This window comes from Andrographis paniculata, unplaced genomic scaffold (assembly GCF_009805555.1).
Source record: "Andrographis paniculata isolate CXL003 unplaced genomic scaffold, ASM980555v1 Contig79END, whole genome shotgun sequence".
NCBI lineage: Eukaryota > Viridiplantae > Streptophyta > Magnoliopsida > Lamiales > Acanthaceae > Andrographis > Andrographis paniculata.
Window position 1 is genome coordinate 202,154 of NW_026137616.1, and position 17,296 is coordinate 219,449.

A 17,296-nucleotide genomic window follows, 5' to 3' on the forward strand; every position below is an offset into this window, starting at 1 on the left:
ACATTGATTTTATATCATTCAATATACTACAGAAGAGAGTAATACCCCCATTATATTTTAATAAAAATACATAAAATATCTCATATTTTATTTGTTGTGTAAAACCTTTGTATTAATGCAAAATTTTTACTAAACATCGTTTTTGTCCAAAAATAATATTTGATTGTAAATATGAATTTCATAATGTAAGTTTTATATAAATAATTGATTAATCTTTTATTTTATAATTTTTTGGAGATAAATTGTTATTTAATTTTTACAAAAATTATAAACCATAAATTATTGATCAATTATTTATTTATTTAAAAAAGTTATTTAAGATATTTTTAAAAAAAAATGTTTTTTTGCAAACTTTAAAGTAACACAATTCGATTTCACATAATAAATAAAATACATCATGTTTTGTGCAATTTTTTTCTAAAATCACAACCATAGTTATATAATATATAATTTACCCTTAAATTAATGCACGCAATAATAATAATAATAATAATAATTCTTGCAATATATAATCTGAAATTGGGTGGTGAAGAAAGAGATGTGTGTCTTCATAGAATTCCTGGAAGAGTAAATAAAATTTGAGTCTTTGTAATAGAAATACTACAGTTAGTTCCCGCTACTATTGTTCTTATTGAACATCACCTCGTCCACCTGATCCTCCAGCTCCTCCACCTGCATTACCAATTTATCCTCATCTTCAAAATTAGATTCTAGTTTCATTGATTGATTGATGGCTGTGTACCTTATGGATCAGATCATCGACCTTCTCCTCGTACTCCACAGTTTTTCTGACCGAAACTTGCACGATTCGGACAACCTTGTTCAGCCCACTTGTCAGATCTACAAGTGCTTTGTTAATGTCTCTCCTCGCTCTCTCCACGTCCTCCGCCGCTCCCTCCACCGTGCGCTCTATCTTCTCCACCGCCCGCGCCGCCGTGTCAATCTCCTCTGCTCAAAATTCCGTTGATTAATTCAGCTTTTCCAAAATGGCGGAGTTAGTTACACTTTTGCATAATTGATAATTGGATTTGGATGAGCTTACTCGTGAGTGATAACAGCTTCTGGATCAGAGGTGCTGCTACAAACACCGCCGCGATCAAAGACAACCTGTGCGCACCGGTAACTGTAAAACCCTAACGTTGTAAGAGTTTGTCCATGTAAGAAAGTACCATGAATTGTCTGCGTGGAACAAGGAAGGCACAGCATCTCCTGCTTTCTCCGGAACACCATTCACAGCAACAAAATCTCTGCACTTGCATCAAACAGTTTTAGAATTCATCAATCGCCATTTGTGTCTGAAATTGAGGATCCTAATTCCTAGCCTAGCTTACTTTTTCGTCAATGATTTGCCGACTACTTTTCCTGAAGCAAATCGGGGCAAATTCCCGCAGCAAAGGAAAACGAATAATCTCTCGGAATTACTACCAGATGCTGATCGTAAATTTTGAGGAAGAAAGAATGTACGTATAGAAGAACCGGCCGCCGCCATCGCCATGGTTAGGTTCTTACTGGACGGCCGTCTGTAAGAAAAAATGCGAAGCAGGGTCAATTGGCACTGCCAGTTACAGTATTTCCTCGTTGTCATAAATGGGCTGGCGCAACGCATTTTATTGGGCCTTAGTCCAAATTATTAATGGTCGAAAATAATCGGCCCAAATCATTTAAATTTGGCGCCAGTTCTGTGTGAATAGTAGAAAAGGGAAAAGGATGTGGCGGTGGTATAAATAAATCATAAATATATCCGAAAAAGACACGAGTAACGACTAAGTCATGATGTGTCGTCCACGTGCCCCGTTGATATTTTTATTTTTATTCTTTCAGGAATACAAACGTAGAATCCAAGTTTACAATTAGTGATCACAGATGCATGAAAATTGAAGTAATGAAAGTTGGATAAAAAGAAGCCGACCTAAAATTATTTTTGATTAAATTTCAACTTGTTTGGTTATTTATTTTGTTGTCACGTTGGGTGTCCAAATTGGTACTGAGACATGGCATAATTGTGAGGTGTATTGATGCAAGGCAAGGATCATGGCTTCGTACAACATAAATTAAAAATCATATTAAATGCCCACTACATACATCATGGACCTTGTGTAAGTGTGAATGGATTAATAAATTGCTCGATTCCTTTTCCTATTAAAAAAAAAAAATGCTTTATCCTTATCTATCTGGTATGTATCATGAAAGTAAGTGCAAACTATTGCATAATCCAACTGCTTTATCTCGTAAAGAAAATTCCAAATATATTAATTAAATTAACTAATTTAATTATAGGTAAAGTAAGAACAGACCGATTTAAGGAGGAGCGTTCAGCCGCTGACTCTGGTCAAACTAATGAATAGGCGGAGACAGCGAGCGTGGGTTGTGAAGATTTGCATGTGAATATTGTCAGCACACAAGGGACTGAACCAAGCACGCTTTTGTATGTCGCATTTATTTTTCACACTTTTTGTAAAACGCGCTTTTATTAAATTTACTGAAAGCCAGAAATCACGTACACCGATATCAAAAAAAAAAGGTGGGAAGGGCGCCACTGACCAGTCACCATTGAGTCGAGTACACGCAAGGCATAATTCCAACGACACGTGGTGTCCAGCTGGCATCACCCACTGGAAAACACGTGTCAGAAACGGGTAGTTGACTTGTAGTAAACAAGGATTTTTGAAAATATATTCAGGGCAGAAATAATACGATGGAAGAATGAATCCTGCGAAATCCGGGCACCCCGGGCAGAACGTACGGTCAGTCACAGTCTCCGTATATTTGGAATTTATTTATTTTGAAAGAAGAAAAATATCCGGGAAATTTATGATATAAATACGGCCGTTCGCCGTTGAATGGGAAAATCACGCCGTGTTTGGTCATTTCTGTGGAAATAGAAACCCGGAGCTTCTGGAGAGAGCTGAAGGGCTGAGATTTTGATCCCGATTCAGCTACAGAGAGAAGGTTGATAAGATCATTTGCTGGGGTGCTGCGTCTGATCTGATTCTTGTTTCGGAAAATATGGAATGGCCGACGAATTTGGATGAATATGAAAAGCTTCTTATTCGTATGTCTACGCCGAGGTTAGCTTCCTTCGAGTCGTGTACGTTATTTGTGGATTTTGCTTCTCTGAACGCTCGATTCCGTGAAAAGAATTGCACGAGTTGGTTAATTTCTTTCGGAGTTTATGAATATTTGTTTGGGGGTAGTTTTGAGGGGAAAACTTCAGAGAAATCCGGTGAAGTTGTATTCCGAACGGCAAATAAATTGTTTTTGAAGATTTGTATTTCGTGTTGTATATTCGTCTATCTTGCTCTTAATTTGGATGGACTTTTTGCTGTTCGTATTTCAGAACTGTGAGGTTGATTTAGGTTTTTGGTTAATAATCCTAAAATATTTGCTGAATCCGGTTATCAATGTATTCTCGATCAGCGCAATTTCACACAAATTCCCGCCGTTAATCGTGTTTTGTTTACAATTTGATCACGGCCGATTTCTTTGATTCCAAGTTCATAAGACTCAGTCGACATTTATTTTCCAGCTGACAGTTGTCGCATTGACTTTAGATGACTCCTTCAAAACTCTGCTCTTAGTGCTTGATTAGTTCCTTAACGCCCTCTTTGACTGTTTCTCGTCCTCCTCTTGCAGGGTCATGATCGACAACGCGGGTTGCTCTAACGCGACGCGGCTCACGGTAATTTTAACCCCTCCTTAAATATCTTTTTACTTTGCGTTGAGATCAAGGTTCCAGTAATTTAATCTGAGCAATTTGATTTTAATCGGTTAAGTTTACGTCTAATTTGCAGATCGACAGTGCAAGAAAACATGGGATACTTCTAGAAGCTGTTCAAGTTTTGACAGATTTGAATCTGTCCATTAAAAAAGCTTACATTTGTTCTGATGGCCGGTGGTTTATGGACGGTGAGTAGTTGATGTGTTCCATCCTTGTTGGTCAAGATAGCTGTTGTATCGTGCAGTTGAATTTCCATTAATAATTCTGCCGTCGAATTTTGTGAATCTACAGTTTTCCATGTCACTGACTTAAATGGAAACAAAGTAACTGATCAGAGTGTGATGGGCTACATTGAGCAGGTAACTATTAAGCACCAATCCCAGTAAAATTTAACAAGAATAGTCTCTAGCACACTCTCCTGTTAAAAAGAAAAAGTCATTATGGTAACTGTGAGTTTCATTGCAGTCTCTAGAGACAGTTCATTATGGGAGATCAAGAAGCTTAGAGGGCTTAACAGCTTTGGAGCTAACGGGTACTGATAGAGTAGGCCTTCTTTCGGAGGTTTTTGCAGTGCTGTCAAACCTGCGTTGCAATGTTGTTGATGCAAAGGTTTGGACTCACAATGGTCGAATCGCAGCCTTTATATATGTTAAGGATGATGATTCAGGATCACCAATAGAGGATTCACAGAAACTAGGCATTATAGAGGCAACCCTGAGGAATGTACTAAAGGGGGACAATGATATCCGGAGTGCCAAAACCTCGGTTTCTTTGGGGGTCACGCACATGGAGAGGAGGCTTCACCAAATGATGTTTGCAGACAGGGATTACGATAGAAAACCGAACATCAATACTTGCGATTCCCCTGTTGTTTTGGTTCAAAATTACTTGGAGAAGGACTATTCCGTGGTAAATATCCAGTGTAGAGATCGTAATAAGCTCCTTTTCGACGTCGTTTGCACATTAACAGACATGCAATATGTTGTCTTCCATGCCACTGTAGATACAGCACAGAACGAAGCATCCTTGGTATGTTCTTACATCTTCATCTTCAATTTTAACCCTTTGGTTTTGCTTAGTGAAAGTTGCTTAAACCAGTAACTGTTTTGGACCAGGAATTCTTCCTCAGACACTTGGATGGAACACCTATAAGCTCGGATGCCGAAAAGCATCGTGTGATTCTGTGTCTACAATCCGCAATAAAAAGAAGGGCATCTCAGGTGAGTTGTAAATTGACATCCTTTACAACCTAGGCTGCTCTAATATTCTTATTCATCATCGTCTTTTAATCTAATCGATGTCAGGGTGTGAGCCTTGAGCTCTGTACAGCAGATAGAAAAGGTCTCCTGGCCGACGTAATGCGAACAATTCGAGAAAATGGCTTAAACGTTACGAGGGCAGAGATATCTACCACAAGGGACACAGCTCTAAACGTCTTCCACGTGACAGATGCATCCGGGAATCTTCCAGATGCAAACATCATAGAATCAGTTCGACAGAAGATCGGTTTGAGTAAATTGAAAGTTAAGGAACTCCAGTCGTTCCATCGGAAAAAGGCTGAGCGGGACGACCCCGCCATGACAGGCACTGGCGGGGGGGCCATGCTGCTATCCCTTGGGAGCATCTTGAGAAGGAATCTATACAATTTGGGATTGATCAAATCTTATTCCTGACAAGAAATCTTAAAGCGATCGAACCGACACTCTTAAAAGTTCATTTTGTTTGGTGGCATATATAATTGGTGAAAGGCATTTTACAGAAGGAGATTTAGATTTAAAAGAACAGGTATATCATCATGCTTTGATGTATGACACACCCATCAATTCGTGTATGTATATATATATATATTTGATTGAATTGAATAGAATAGCAGGTAAATATAGATGGGAAAATTGGAAAATTTATTGATCATGTTTCATTTACCTTACCTTGTAGCAGGTGCATTTTTATGTGTATATATGTGAGATTACCTTTTACTTATTCTTTTGAGTGGGGGAATTTGTTTGTCTGCTTAGATAAAATTTGAATGCATCTTAATGTTAGAAAATTTAGGGTATCTTCCCTTAAAATATGTTTAATGAAAATAAATTTTTAGATGTTACGAATATATTTAAAATAATTTTACTTTTTCTTGTTCAAGGCATTCAATTATATTTAATTGTATTAAAATCATTATAAATACATTCTTAATTTTAAAATAGATGCCCGTACAAGCAAAAAACATACCTTGCTTAGATATAATCATTATAAAAGCAGGATGGAAATTACGGTCCCTTCCACTAGTGGGCCTAGAGCCCAAGTAGCTTGATAAATAATTAAATATTTATTTTCAATATAAAATATAACAATTTTAATATATATAACTTATAGTAGGCCTTGAGCCCAAGTAGGTTCATCATTGTGGATCAAGAAATAGTAAATAGTTATGGGAGCAACATTATATTTTTCTATTTATATTTATATTTAAATATTTCATTATAAATATATTTTGAAAGTATTCAAATCTATAACAAAGATTTGAATATTCAAGAGGAGAAAAACATCAAAGAGGAGAAAAAAGGGCCCAATCCGATTATACCGAAATACTTCTAAAGATGGGCTTAATAAGCCCATTGGACCCAATCATCTTTATATTTGATCTTTTACCAAATGCATTTACCATTAAAATTTTTAAAAATTATATTATTAAAAGTTTGTGGCAGAAACAAAAAAAAAAAAAGTTTTGAAATCATTTTGAATTTTCTAAAAATATGCAGGGGGGATTTTTCGTAAAAGGAATAAATTACAACTTTTATTAAAACAGAATCGTTGATAAAGAATAAAAAGAGTATTTCCATAAATTAATATTTTCTCACACTTAATAATTCGATCAGAAATAATATTTATTTTCCGTGTATATACAATTTGATTTATTGACTAAATTCATTGCATCGTTTTTTTTTTTTTAAATCAAGGTATATTAATGAATAAATACATTACTGCAACTTGTCCATTACAATACATATATAATTTGATAAATATATATATATATATATAAGCGAAATATAAATATAATAATAATAATAATAATAATAATAACAACGCACTAACCTTCACAATATTTAATAAATTCAAAATAATTAAAATAACATGATGAAATAAAAAAATTAAAATAAAAAAACAGCATCGTTCTTATCTAAACCTACTGTATAATATTATATTGTGTAATGTTATTTATTTATTTATTTGATAGTAACTCATTAATTAAATAATTTATTGAATTCAATAAATTAGAATAATTTATTATTGGCATAAGTGTCAGCATAGTGATGGGGTTGCATTTCTTTGATTGTGGACCACATAATTTTTTTTTTAAGTTTATTATACAAAAACTTTTTAATTTTAAATTTAAATTTAAATTTATAAGGCAAGTAAACACTTAAAATAAAAATAAAAATAAATCATTCAATTTGTATGAGCCACCTAACTTTATTATCTAAACTTTTTCACAATAGTTGCGCTTTGAATTTTATTGGAGATAAATATAGGTTAGGGTTTCTTGTAAAGTTGGTTTTTGTTCGATTAACAATTATTTTAATTATTTTATTATTTAATTTACATTTTTTAAAAAATATATTCATAAAATATTATATATCAAATAATTATTAAAATAAAAATTACTACTTTAAAAAAATTAACAACTATAAAAAGTTATATTAGAGGGGAAAGTGAGCAAATAATAATCCTTCATGTTGTCTTGACAGCCAAAGTTTATTTTACTCTTCCAATTGCAACTAATTTATTTTTAAAGTTTATTTTGTTCATACAGATTTTTTTAGAATTTTAAAAATAATAAAAATAATATTTAATTTTATATTTTATGGGATAAAAAATATATTTAATATGATTTTTTTTAAAAAAAAAATATAATACCAAATAAATAAAAGGGTATAAAGTAAACAAAGCTATATATGATTGAAATTTTTGAGTGGATCGCAATGCAGACATTATTATTTATTTCAAACAATTAATTAATAGTGAATATTTAATACTAGTGTATTCTTACAACTGTTTAAAATATAATTTTATTTTTTGAATATAAATCCAGACAGTCTGGGGAACCTAAGTTTGCTTTAACTCCAAGAAAATAAAGAATTCATTTTTATGTCACCTACCGAATAAAAAACAAAAGAACAAAATAAAATAAAAAAATGGAGGAAAGAATGAGGTAAATCTCTCAAATAAAAAAAAAAAAAAAAAAATCCGCAAAATTTCCTCAAAAATCAGATTAATCTTTTAGTAATTTTCTTTATTTTCCCTCTCTCCCTTCCCAGGCTGCTTTTGCTGTACTGTCTGAGCTCTGATAAATCTCTTTCACTTTGATTTCTCAGCGTTTTTCCTTTTTTCTTACATATATGTGTATATATTTACAACTTTGTTGAGGGTTATTAAATTAAAGCTTTGTGTCGGTGATGAAATTGAAGTTGTTGCAAAATGGGTTTTCTTTCTACAGATTGGGTGGGTGTTAATTTTAGAATTTTGTAGAAATCTTGGGAGGTTTATTTCGATTTTTCCAGAAATTAATGGGCTATTGAAGAAAGGGGTAGCCGTACTTGTTTGTTGGAGTTTTAAAGATGGAGGTTACTAATGCCTTGAGCGGGAGTGGAGGAGTGACAGTGGTGGGATCCGATGTTCCCTCGGACTACCATGTCGCTTCCAGGACAGCCAATGAGAACCCGCCGCGGCTCGCCGGATCAGAATCCCTAGCCGTGACTCTATCTACGCCGCCACAGGCAGCTGGAGTGGGAAGCGGCGGCGCTGCCTTGATGAAGAAGAAGAGGGGCAGGCCTAGAAAGTACGGCTCCGATGGCTCAGCGGGTAAGGCCCTGTCGCCGAGGCCGATATCCTCCTCCGCCCCGCCGCCGCCGGTGATTGATTTCTCAGCTGCCGGGAAGCGGGGCAAAATCCGGCCGGTGATCCTGACGGCGAAGCCCAGAATGGAGACTGTTGGTGGTGGCCTAGGTATTGAACTGTTCGATTTTTCGTTTTTGGTGTTTGTTGAGCTGTAGATCGTATAAGGGATCAATGGGGATTTGTGAATTTTTTATTTATTTGTTTGCTCTTACAAACCTGTGCTCAAAATATCTGAATTTTAGAATTAGTCTCTGGGAATTTATGGACATTAGTGATGATGGGACCTGTTGGGAATCTTGAAATTAGGTCATTTTCATTGTGAAATATGAGTATGTGTTGAAGGGTGTTTGATCTTTGTTGCAATCTAGATGTCCTGTTTTCGACCTTCTTAATCTCTAGCTTTAGAATGGATTAAAGTCACTGAATGTAGTGTAGTTTAGGTTATCCTTTCGATGTTTTGGTTGACTCATGGCAAGAATCCGAAATGTCGATTCATGATGGTTGAGACAGTTCCAAATTACGGTGATTGTGGTTAATGTTTGTGAGTTATGACTTGGGAATGATTTCAATTGCAACTCTTTACCCTAAAGATAGGTGAATTGTATCGATGTTTGACTTGAGTTGCTACATTGTGATGTTGATGGGATCCGTTAAATGGAAGACAGACCGGCTTATTATTTGCTCTAGTATCTTGAGTTTTGACAAAAGGCGAGCACGACTGGCTCAATGATTGGAATATTTGTTAATTCATTGTTCTGTGGTCCGGTGCTTTTATGACAATCATATACCGTATAATACTTCCCCAAAGAATTGCAATTTCTTTAAATGGTTTTCTTGTTTGAGCTGATGTATACGAGTGTCTCGATCAGAAATGACATTTCTTTCTTTCTTTAGCTCTTGCAGGTGACTGGTTTCCGACTTCCGGAGGTGCCAGTTTTACCCCACACATTATCACTGTTAATGCAGGAGAGGTAAATAGTTATGAATATCGACGCTTTCTCGTATATTGCTTGGCAGTATTTCTTCCATTCTTATGTTGCTTTTTCTGCTCTAGCTAATCCCAATCAAGTTACTTCCTCCGGCACATATTTATTGTTTGATCTACATGTATTTATCTTGGTATGATCTAAATACATTGTTGGCTATGATGTCGAAGTTGCCTTGACAGTTGTATAATGTATGATCTACAACAAATGCCATTTGATCAATTTCTCTGAGGTATTGATAGGCGAAATTTTTGTGATTTTAGGATGTGATGAAGAAGGTTATATCTTTCTCTCAACAAGGGCCTCGCGCAATATGCATTCTATCAGCCAATGGCATAGTATCGAGTGCAACTATTCGTCAGCCGGATTCTTCTGGCGGCACATTGACATACGAGGTGCTCTATTCGAGTTCTCTTTCCTTATTAAACTCAAAAACTGTATGATCGAGCTTCTTTTGCTATCAGGGTCGGTTTGAGATACTGTCGCTGTCTGGATCATTCACGCCTACAGAGACGGGAGGAATGCGAAACAGATCCGGCGGCATGAGCGTTTCTTTGGCTAGCGCCGATGGCCGCGTTGTAGGAGGTGGCGTTGCCGGCTTGCTAGTTGCAGCCACCCCCGTGCAGGTATGCGCGCCGTCCCTGTGTTCTTCGATCTTCTTTTGCTGTCTTTCAATCAAACAGTGTTTTCATTTTTCCGGCAGATTGTTGTGGGAAGTTTTCTGTCGGGGAATCAGCAGCAGCAGCCGGAGCCGTTGAGGATGAAGAAACACAAGACCACGGAGGCGGTGACAATGATACCTGCGGCTTCCATCCCGATTCCAATCCAAGCGATGGACGACGAGGCACATTGTGCTTCATCTGGATTCCGCAGCGGCGATGGATGGCCAACGATGACCTCGGACAATAGCGCCATTGCTCCTCCTAAACCTAAGGTGAAGCCGGCGACGGACATTAACATGAGCCTAGCAGGGTAGATCGAGCGAATTGGATAAATGGCTTGTTGTAGAGCAGAACAGAACAAATGAGGGGAGTTGATTGATTATGGCAGAGCGTGCGTTGTAGAGTGAGTTGTAGACTTGTAGTTGTTGTTTATTTGTAGCATTTACAGACGGCTCAGTTGCGCGTGTAGACGACAGAGATGGTTGCAGCGCCGCCATTGGAGCTACTGTTGTGAAATTCCTTTTCTACTTTCAGAAGAGAGTGGCTGTGCTGCTTAATCAGTCTACTGGCTTTTAAACGTGTGCATGGCTTTTAAACCGTGTGCTATGGGCGGATGGTTATATTTAAATTTAGTTATTATATTATTTTTATTTGATTTTATGAATATTTAAAATAAATTAAAAAATATATATATAACTACTAGCGTTTAAATTATTATAATTAAATTTAATTATTATATTATTTTTATTTAATTTTATAAATATTTGAAATAAATAAATATATATCTTTAATTAAAAATACATAAAAATAAATTATTTTATAATTATAATTTTATTGTTAATAATTTATCAAAAAAAATTTGTAAAAGAAAAATGGATCATATTAACTATAAAAATACATAGTAAATTATCTATACAATGTAGATACTAAAAATAAAAGCTATAAAATTAAAGTAAATTTTTATTATATTTTTAAAAATTTATTGTACACAATTATAATATTTTACCTAGAGGGGGAAAATTGAGTAAAAAATGTGAAAGGTTAATTTTATTTATTTATTTATTTATTTATAAATTTAAAATTATTATTTTATATGACATGATCTACATAATTTATCAAATATTATTTCTAATAAATCAATAATATTTTTCATAAAGTCACTTAAATATAATAATAAGTTAGTAAAAAAAATACAATAGATTATAGTAATTAATAAAAAATATATAAAGCAAACTTATAAGATATAGATAAAAGGCAAAACAGCAAAAAAAATCCAAATTTGCTGAATCCCTCGTAGTCCTAAAACTTCAAAAAAAACCTATTCGTGGTTTGTAAAACGGCTGCACACTCTCCCCGCTTTTAAATAACACTAGCTTTATTAGATTGTTATACCCTGTGGTTTTTCTCTCTTTCTCTTCTGTTCTTTCTTCTTTTCTTTTCCGCAACTTCTTTCTTCCATCTTGTTTTCTTCCCAAAATTCTTCTTCACATATTTTTTTCTCAATTTTTCTCTTCTTCTTCTTCTGCAGACTTATCTCCCGTAATCTTCTTCTTCTATGAGAATTTGTTTTTAAAATTAAATCTAAAATCACTCACTATCTATTATTATAAATTGTTAAACACTAATTTCAAAACAAAAACTATCTATACTTTTTTCCTCCAAAAAAAACTTATAAATAAAAATATAATTTATAAACTCCAAAAAATAGAAGCCAAAAATTTGAAGTGTGAAATGACGTGTATAGTTATATATAGGATATGATATAGGATGCTATGTATTATGAGAAGGTGAAATGACGTATTCGGTAGGAATTTTTTTATTTTAGGCCTCTTCTAAAAGTTCCAGAATATGGGCCTAGCTTTGAGATTGGGCTCAACTAAGCCCATTAACATTCGTCGGTTCTCCTTGTCTTAATTGGATGGATTTCAAATTCGGTAGTGTAGCTGTAGAGCTGTGAAATGGGTTACACAGATCGGACCCACAATGGTTGCGGGTACGGGTCGACCCGTTAAGATATCTGAATTCGGCAGCGACACTGTTTTTGTTACTCACAGTGAATTTGTTTTGGGAAATTTTAAAAGTAGGTTGAATCGAATCCTCTGCCCTGCCCTTTATCTGTTAGCTGTTGGCATCCAGCGCGGTGTGAGTCTCGAGCGACTGGTGGATTACATTCTCAGCAGCGCAGCCTAGAAATTTAAGCGATTGAAATCGTTTTGCCGATTAGACTAGGATTCTATTGGTACGAGGTGGGTGGTAACTTAAATTTTTATCTTCCTGTATCCAGGGACTTATTTTATTTGAATGTGGACTGATAGATTTCATTTTGTTATCGCGGGCTTCTCTGGCAATTTGCTTGAATCGATATACGAATTTCTTTTATCTTTTAAGAAAAATTGTTTATAATTTGATACTTATTCAGAGCCAAGGTGAGCATCATCACATTGACTCAAGTTTATTGATTAGAAAATGCAGTATTATTGTTTCGACCAGATCAGGTTATGTAGTTTATACAAAATCAGTGGTGCCTTATATTGCATTTTGCTATGACAAGAATTCCTGGCTTAAAATTCATCTTTTACACCCCTTCGTGCTGGTTTTAGTTTCTGTAAACTTATTTTTGTTTTGATTTCATGCTCATTGAAACTGTTCTTGGTGCTTTGTTGGAATTGATTATCTTTTAACTTGTGTTGTGCCCATATCAAGTCTCTCCAATTACATTTTTGCTCTCTGGTTTGCTGAGATTGTAATAAGCACCAAGTACTTCAAAGTGCAACCCTTTCCTACAAATAAATGTCGTTATAGTTTGCCAAAGTTGTTAACATAGTGAGATCTATTGCATCCACCACAGCAGGATATTGTAGCTCTACTACTGGTTCTCAGAAATTTGCCAATGTCAGTAACAACCTACTTTTCATTTTGCAGGTCAAGAGCTTATCTACTATGGTGAACGCCATCAAAGGATTGTACATTTCATGGTGAGGCATCATTTGAGTCAACGTTTTATACCCTTTATTTCCTTTCGAAATTGGTAGATATACACACTTTATGCCAGATTAGTTGCATTGGTTAATTGTAGAAACCAATATAAAAAGGCTTTAGATAGGTAAATAGCTGTTGGTAGATTTTCTTAACCAAGTAGTAGTTTTATCTTCCAATTGTCATGATATTCGCCCACCTGATGATCCACATAAATGTGCATCTCAACCATGCTAAACCATGCTAATCTTTCTTGTGCAGTGACATTCCCATGGCACAGTTCATCATCAACATGAATGCTGCACTACCTCAATCTCAGAAGTTCATTATACATGTCTTGGACAACACTCATCTCTTTGTTCGCTCGGATGTGGCTGGTATGATAAGGAGTGCCATTGCAGAATTCAGGGAGCAGAACACATATGAGAAGCCTTCTTGATTTTGTACATACAACCCCTTTACACATTGTATGGCTTTCGGTATTTGGCTGAAACCATTTAGTGTGCAGCGGAACTTAAAGCTCTGACATTGCCCTGTTTGTGACATGTACTCTGGCAATTTTCTACCCAAATAACACTTTTTTACCCCATTGTTTGAACAGAGGAATGCCTTAATATTGTTATTTTGAAGCCATTGTAATATTAAGAAAGAACAAATAAAGCTCCTTGTGACTGCAGAGCCTGTTGATAAATCATTAGCTTATCTAAACAACATCAACACTGCATGGTGTGGCAAAATTCAATAGAAATTGAAGTGATAAAGTTACAACATCGCTGCGAAGTGTGGCAAAAATGCAACAGAAATGTAACTGAATGAAATAGGCCCCGTGCAAGAATTCACAGGTTCCACCGGATCAAAGGAGCCTACTTTCTTAACAAACTATCAAAAGGTTAAATTACAATGAAATAAGAGCAATTCCAAGAGCCATTGAAGCAATTCATCCAATGCAATGTTGACAGCAGCTGGCAGCACTTGAATGGTACTTGACTGAAACTAAAAGTGATGCTCTTCATCATCTTCGAGTGCATTGTAAATCAACCTATGAATAGGAATTAGTCAAAAGGTGAGATTATCTTAAGAAATTCCAAGTTGCTTGCTTTGATGATTGAAGATTAGGTTGATTCACTCACCAGAACAAGCACATGAAGAGTAGAAGTATAATATAACCAAGTTTGAAGAGTCTCTGCTTCTTTTCCCAGTTGAGCAAGTTGAAGATCTCAGTTACATCTACAAAGTGCTGTCTTCGAAGGTACCTGCCATAAATAAGTAGCAGCTTAGATAATATTAGGACATTCTAAATCTCCAGTCATCTAAATGGCATTGCCAATAATTATGGTTTGAGTTTTCCAAAATTACACTTGAAGTGAACCCCCATGTTGCAAAATTGCTAAAAGCCATCTTCCAAATTAAAGTACAAACAGTATGCATAAAATTTTAAGGCATAATCATAAAAGAGCAATGTTTGACCAAACATCGTCAGGGAGGCATGTAGATTATCCAAAGAAAGATAATTCACATAGGTTTAAAAATACTTCCGCTGTAATAAATTAGTCCTATACATTTTAAAAGTGAGTTAAAAAATAAAACTGTGTCCTGTTTTGTAAACGTGGTGGAAGACCTATACATACAAAGCATGGAGATGCAAGGATAGTTGACACCATTGTCTCATGTTTTAAAAGGATGAATATCTCCATTTTGGAAACCATACACCGTACATAATTCTTTTGTTCTATCATATTTAACTATCAGCGACATTGACATAAAAATAGTATGAATCGAAAATTTAGTGAAGTGTATCTTCTGTCCAACTGTTATTAATTTAACATAATTCTAGATCCCTATATGTGTGTGTATATATCCAGTAGAGGATCTTTGTTCATCCATTTCCACATTCCTCAATATATTGCTGTTGTTTGGTTATTATTATCATCATATCTCAAACCGCATACTTACTCAAGAAGCTATCATATCTCCCCAGGAATATGAATAGAATCATGAATTTACTACAATAAATGAAAGAACAGATAAACATGGATAACAATCGATTGTATAAATGAAAATATTTAATCTAAGCTCAATATATGCCAAATGATCATTCATGAGATTGTGAAGATATCACAGGCGGTAAGCACCGTGAGATAAGAGCCACAAGACAATAAATTGGTTACAACAGGGAAACCAACACCATTTATGAGTATGTAAGCATCCAAGTGATTAAGGAAATTAATTCAAATGCGAAGGATAGTATAAGAGATCTTACAGATTCACATTGTAGTACAGGTATGGAACACAAAGAAGGGACATAACCCAATGCCCTGTCACAAGGAACAGGAGGCATAGAATTCCTTGCGTGATGAATTCAGGCAAAACCACTTTATTTATTCGCGAAGCAGAATCGTAAGGATTAATGTAATCAAACTCTAGATCCGCCAAGCACATGAGCTGCATAGCATGCAACAAGTGTTAAATTATCCAAACACGGAGCTGTTATGTTAGGTGAAGACAACTAAAAACTTCAGTGAAAAGCACCAACAACCATGAAGTGTGATATGCCAATAAAACTAGATTAAGTGACATACATTTGATTGGCACTGTGAGCCACCATGAAAACCACTGATCTACTTAAGAATATCAGACCTTTTAAGCATCATCATAAAAGCCAATCACATAATTTATACAAACACCAAGAAGCCTTTTTTCCAAGTACATAGCACAGTTAATGCCAAAAAAGTTCAAAAAGTACTACTTCCTCCCTCAAAGTATGTACATTGGGACGGTCAACCAATCAACTAGAGAAAGTGCCATAATTATCTCACTCATTGTTAGATTCAATCCATTTGGGGAATTCTCATAATATACATTTAAAAAGCATGAGAATTTGTCACAATACTGTTTTCATCGAATCAAAGCTCGTTTTTGTTTTGATATAATACCAAACAAGCTAAAATAGTGACAAGATACTAATTTCTTATAGGTGAATAAAAACATAGCAAGAATCAAGCATCCCAAAGGAAAATAAAAAAAGTAACTAGATGAAGAAGAGTTTTAAGTAAATCAAAAGAGACAATTTTTTTCTTCTAAAAGTAACAAAGAAGTTCACCGCAGCGACTCCCTAAATTCAGTGGAGAAAATACTCCTTAACCAAATATCCCAAATCGAAGCCCTAGAAATTACAACATTAATTAACTTTCATCAGCATCGTTTGAAAGAGCAATAACCTGGAAAACGATCATGACGAGAAGAGCAATGAGTATGAAGAAGAAGAGCAGCCATGCTAACACATCCCCCATGCTCTTTCTATTTCTGATTCAAATTGCTCAGCTTTTTGCAGATGATCGAGAGGAACGACAGGGAGATGCGCCCCAGGAGCGCCAGGTGCGTAACGCCCGCCCTGGTGCTCGAATTGGCAAGAAACGAATCGGGAAATCGATCTGAGCAGAAACCTAGGAGGAGACAATGATCCGGCGTTGCTCGTCGTCTCGCCTATGGGCGACCTGACCTACCTATCTCTCCCATTCCGAAAAAGTATATAATTAAACGAATCTCAATTTTGTAAATATTTCCATACTAATGCATATTAATAAATCTTATCTATATATATATATATATATTGCCTTTATTTATTCTATAATTTATTTAAATGCTTAAAATTGCGATCTGTTTAGTGGCACAATTTATCTCAAAATAAAAAGTGGAGTATAAATTAGTGAGAACAATTGAAACGTCATGGAATAATTTAATTCAGATTATGCAGACTATTAATATCTAATATTCCAAAAATAAATACGACCCAAATTGGATTGGATAGGTCCGAATCGATGATCCATTCTCCCTTTTTAGACCCATTTTACATTATCTACTTGCAAGTGAAGTAATTATTAAATTTTATGTTCTGAATAGAAATTTAATATTAAATAAATTTCAAAAGAAAATTGAATTCGTCCATATCAATAAAATTGTCATTGTAGCTGAATAAACTTTTTGAAATTAATTTCTGCAAAAGAAAGAACAGATGTGACAATTTACTATGCATGCGTAATTGTAAATGGGCCTCCAGAAAA

The 17,296-nt window shown here is 35.0% G+C and overlaps 5 protein-coding genes across 6 annotated transcripts; 3 read left to right on the plus strand and 2 right to left on the minus strand.

Annotated features, from left to right (window-relative positions):
- Positions 1-483: 483 nt before the first annotated feature.
- LOC127240120 (uncharacterized) lies at positions 484-1,542 on the minus strand. Its single transcript, XM_051258595.1, has 5 exons — positions 1,332-1,542; positions 1,170-1,247; positions 1,043-1,107; positions 743-948; positions 484-672 (listed from the first exon to the last, which is right to left on the minus strand). The coding sequence occupies exons 1-5, from the start codon at positions 1,493-1,495 to the stop codon at positions 607-609; spliced, it is 579 nt and encodes a 192-aa protein (XP_051114552.1). The 5' UTR covers positions 1,496-1,542; the 3' UTR covers positions 484-606.
- A 1,164-nt stretch (positions 1,543-2,706) lies between these two features.
- Positions 2,707-5,622, plus strand: LOC127240121 (ACT domain-containing protein ACR8-like). The gene is made up of 8 exons (XM_051258596.1): positions 2,707-2,744; positions 2,883-3,068; positions 3,634-3,679; positions 3,792-3,906; positions 4,010-4,077; positions 4,184-4,747; positions 4,834-4,938; positions 5,023-5,622. Exons 2-8 carry the CDS (start codon positions 3,007-3,009, stop codon positions 5,389-5,391), a joined length of 1,329 nt encoding a protein of 442 aa, XP_051114553.1. The 5' UTR covers positions 2,707-2,744; positions 2,883-3,006; the 3' UTR covers positions 5,392-5,622.
- A 2,348-nt stretch (positions 5,623-7,970) lies between these two features.
- Positions 7,971-10,919, plus strand: LOC127240122 (AT-hook motif nuclear-localized protein 1-like). Of its 2 annotated transcripts, none has more exons than XM_051258599.1 (5): positions 7,971-8,719; positions 9,515-9,582; positions 9,861-9,992; positions 10,062-10,223; positions 10,301-10,919. In XM_051258599.1, exons 1-5 carry the CDS (start codon positions 8,332-8,334, stop codon positions 10,571-10,573), a joined length of 1,023 nt encoding a protein of 340 aa, XP_051114556.1. In that variant the 5' UTR covers positions 7,971-8,331; the 3' UTR covers positions 10,574-10,919. The 2 variants fall into 2 exon arrangements, with proteins under 2 accessions (XP_051114556.1, XP_051114554.1); XM_051258597.1 differs by having other exon boundaries at positions 7,973-8,719; positions 9,506-9,582.
- Positions 10,920-12,327: 1,408 nt separating this feature from the next.
- Positions 12,328-13,911, plus strand: LOC127240124 (general transcription and DNA repair factor IIH subunit TFB5). The gene is made up of 3 exons (XM_051258601.1): positions 12,328-12,505; positions 13,182-13,234; positions 13,497-13,911. The coding sequence occupies exons 2-3, from the start codon at positions 13,200-13,202 to the stop codon at positions 13,672-13,674; spliced, it is 213 nt and encodes a 70-aa protein (XP_051114558.1). The 5' UTR covers positions 12,328-12,505; positions 13,182-13,199; the 3' UTR covers positions 13,675-13,911.
- Positions 13,912-13,955: 44 nt separating this feature from the next.
- LOC127240123 (protein cornichon homolog 4-like) lies at positions 13,956-16,802 on the minus strand. The gene is made up of 4 exons (XM_051258600.1): positions 16,454-16,802; positions 15,496-15,677; positions 14,366-14,488; positions 13,956-14,274 (listed from the first exon to the last, which is right to left on the minus strand). The coding sequence occupies exons 1-4, from the start codon at positions 16,523-16,525 to the stop codon at positions 14,229-14,231; spliced, it is 423 nt and encodes a 140-aa protein (XP_051114557.1). The 5' UTR covers positions 16,526-16,802; the 3' UTR covers positions 13,956-14,228.
- Between the last annotated feature and the right edge of the window lie 494 nt (positions 16,803-17,296).

Coding starts and splice junctions, on each gene's coding strand:
- LOC127240121 (XM_051258596.1), top strand. CDS start 3,007: ATGGAATGGCCGACGAATTTGGATGAATATGAAAAGCTTCTTATTCGT. Junction 3,907..4,009: donor TGGCCGGTGGTTTATGGACG/GTGAGTAGTTGA, acceptor GTGAATCTACAG/TTTTCCATGTCACTGACTTA. Junction 4,078..4,183: donor TGATGGGCTACATTGAGCAG/GTAACTATTAAG, acceptor GTTTCATTGCAG/TCTCTAGAGACAGTTCATTA.
- LOC127240120 (XM_051258595.1), bottom strand. CDS start 1,495: ATGGCGATGGCGGCGGCCGGTTCTTCTATACGTACATTCTTTCTTCCT. Junction 1,248..1,331: donor GGCAAATCATTGACGAAAAA/GTAAGCTAGGCT, acceptor ATGCAAGTGCAG/AGATTTTGTTGCTGTGAATG. Junction 949..1,042: donor GAAGCTGTTATCACTCACGA/GTAAGCTCATCC, acceptor AATTTTGAGCAG/AGGAGATTGACACGGCGGCG.
- LOC127240122 (XM_051258597.1), top strand. CDS start 8,332: ATGGAGGTTACTAATGCCTTGAGCGGGAGTGGAGGAGTGACAGTGGTG. Junction 8,720..9,505: donor GACTGTTGGTGGTGGCCTAG/GTATTGAACTGT, acceptor TTCTTTCTTTAG/CTCTTGCAGGTGACTGGTTT. Junction 9,583..9,860: donor TCACTGTTAATGCAGGAGAG/GTAAATAGTTAT, acceptor TTGTGATTTTAG/GATGTGATGAAGAAGGTTAT.
- LOC127240124 (XM_051258601.1), top strand. CDS start 13,200: ATGGTGAACGCCATCAAAGGATTGTACATTTCATG. Junction 13,235..13,496: donor AAAGGATTGTACATTTCATG/GTGAGGCATCAT, acceptor TTTCTTGTGCAG/TGACATTCCCATGGCACAGT.
- LOC127240123 (XM_051258600.1), bottom strand. CDS start 16,525: ATGGGGGATGTGTTAGCATGGCTGCTCTTCTTCTTCATACTCATTGCT. Junction 15,678..16,453: donor TCGTCATGATCGTTTTCCAG/GTTATTGCTCTT, acceptor CATGCTATGCAG/CTCATGTGCTTGGCGGATCT. Junction 14,489..15,495: donor CTGTACTACAATGTGAATCT/GTAAGATCTCTT, acceptor TATTTATGGCAG/GTACCTTCGAAGACAGCACT.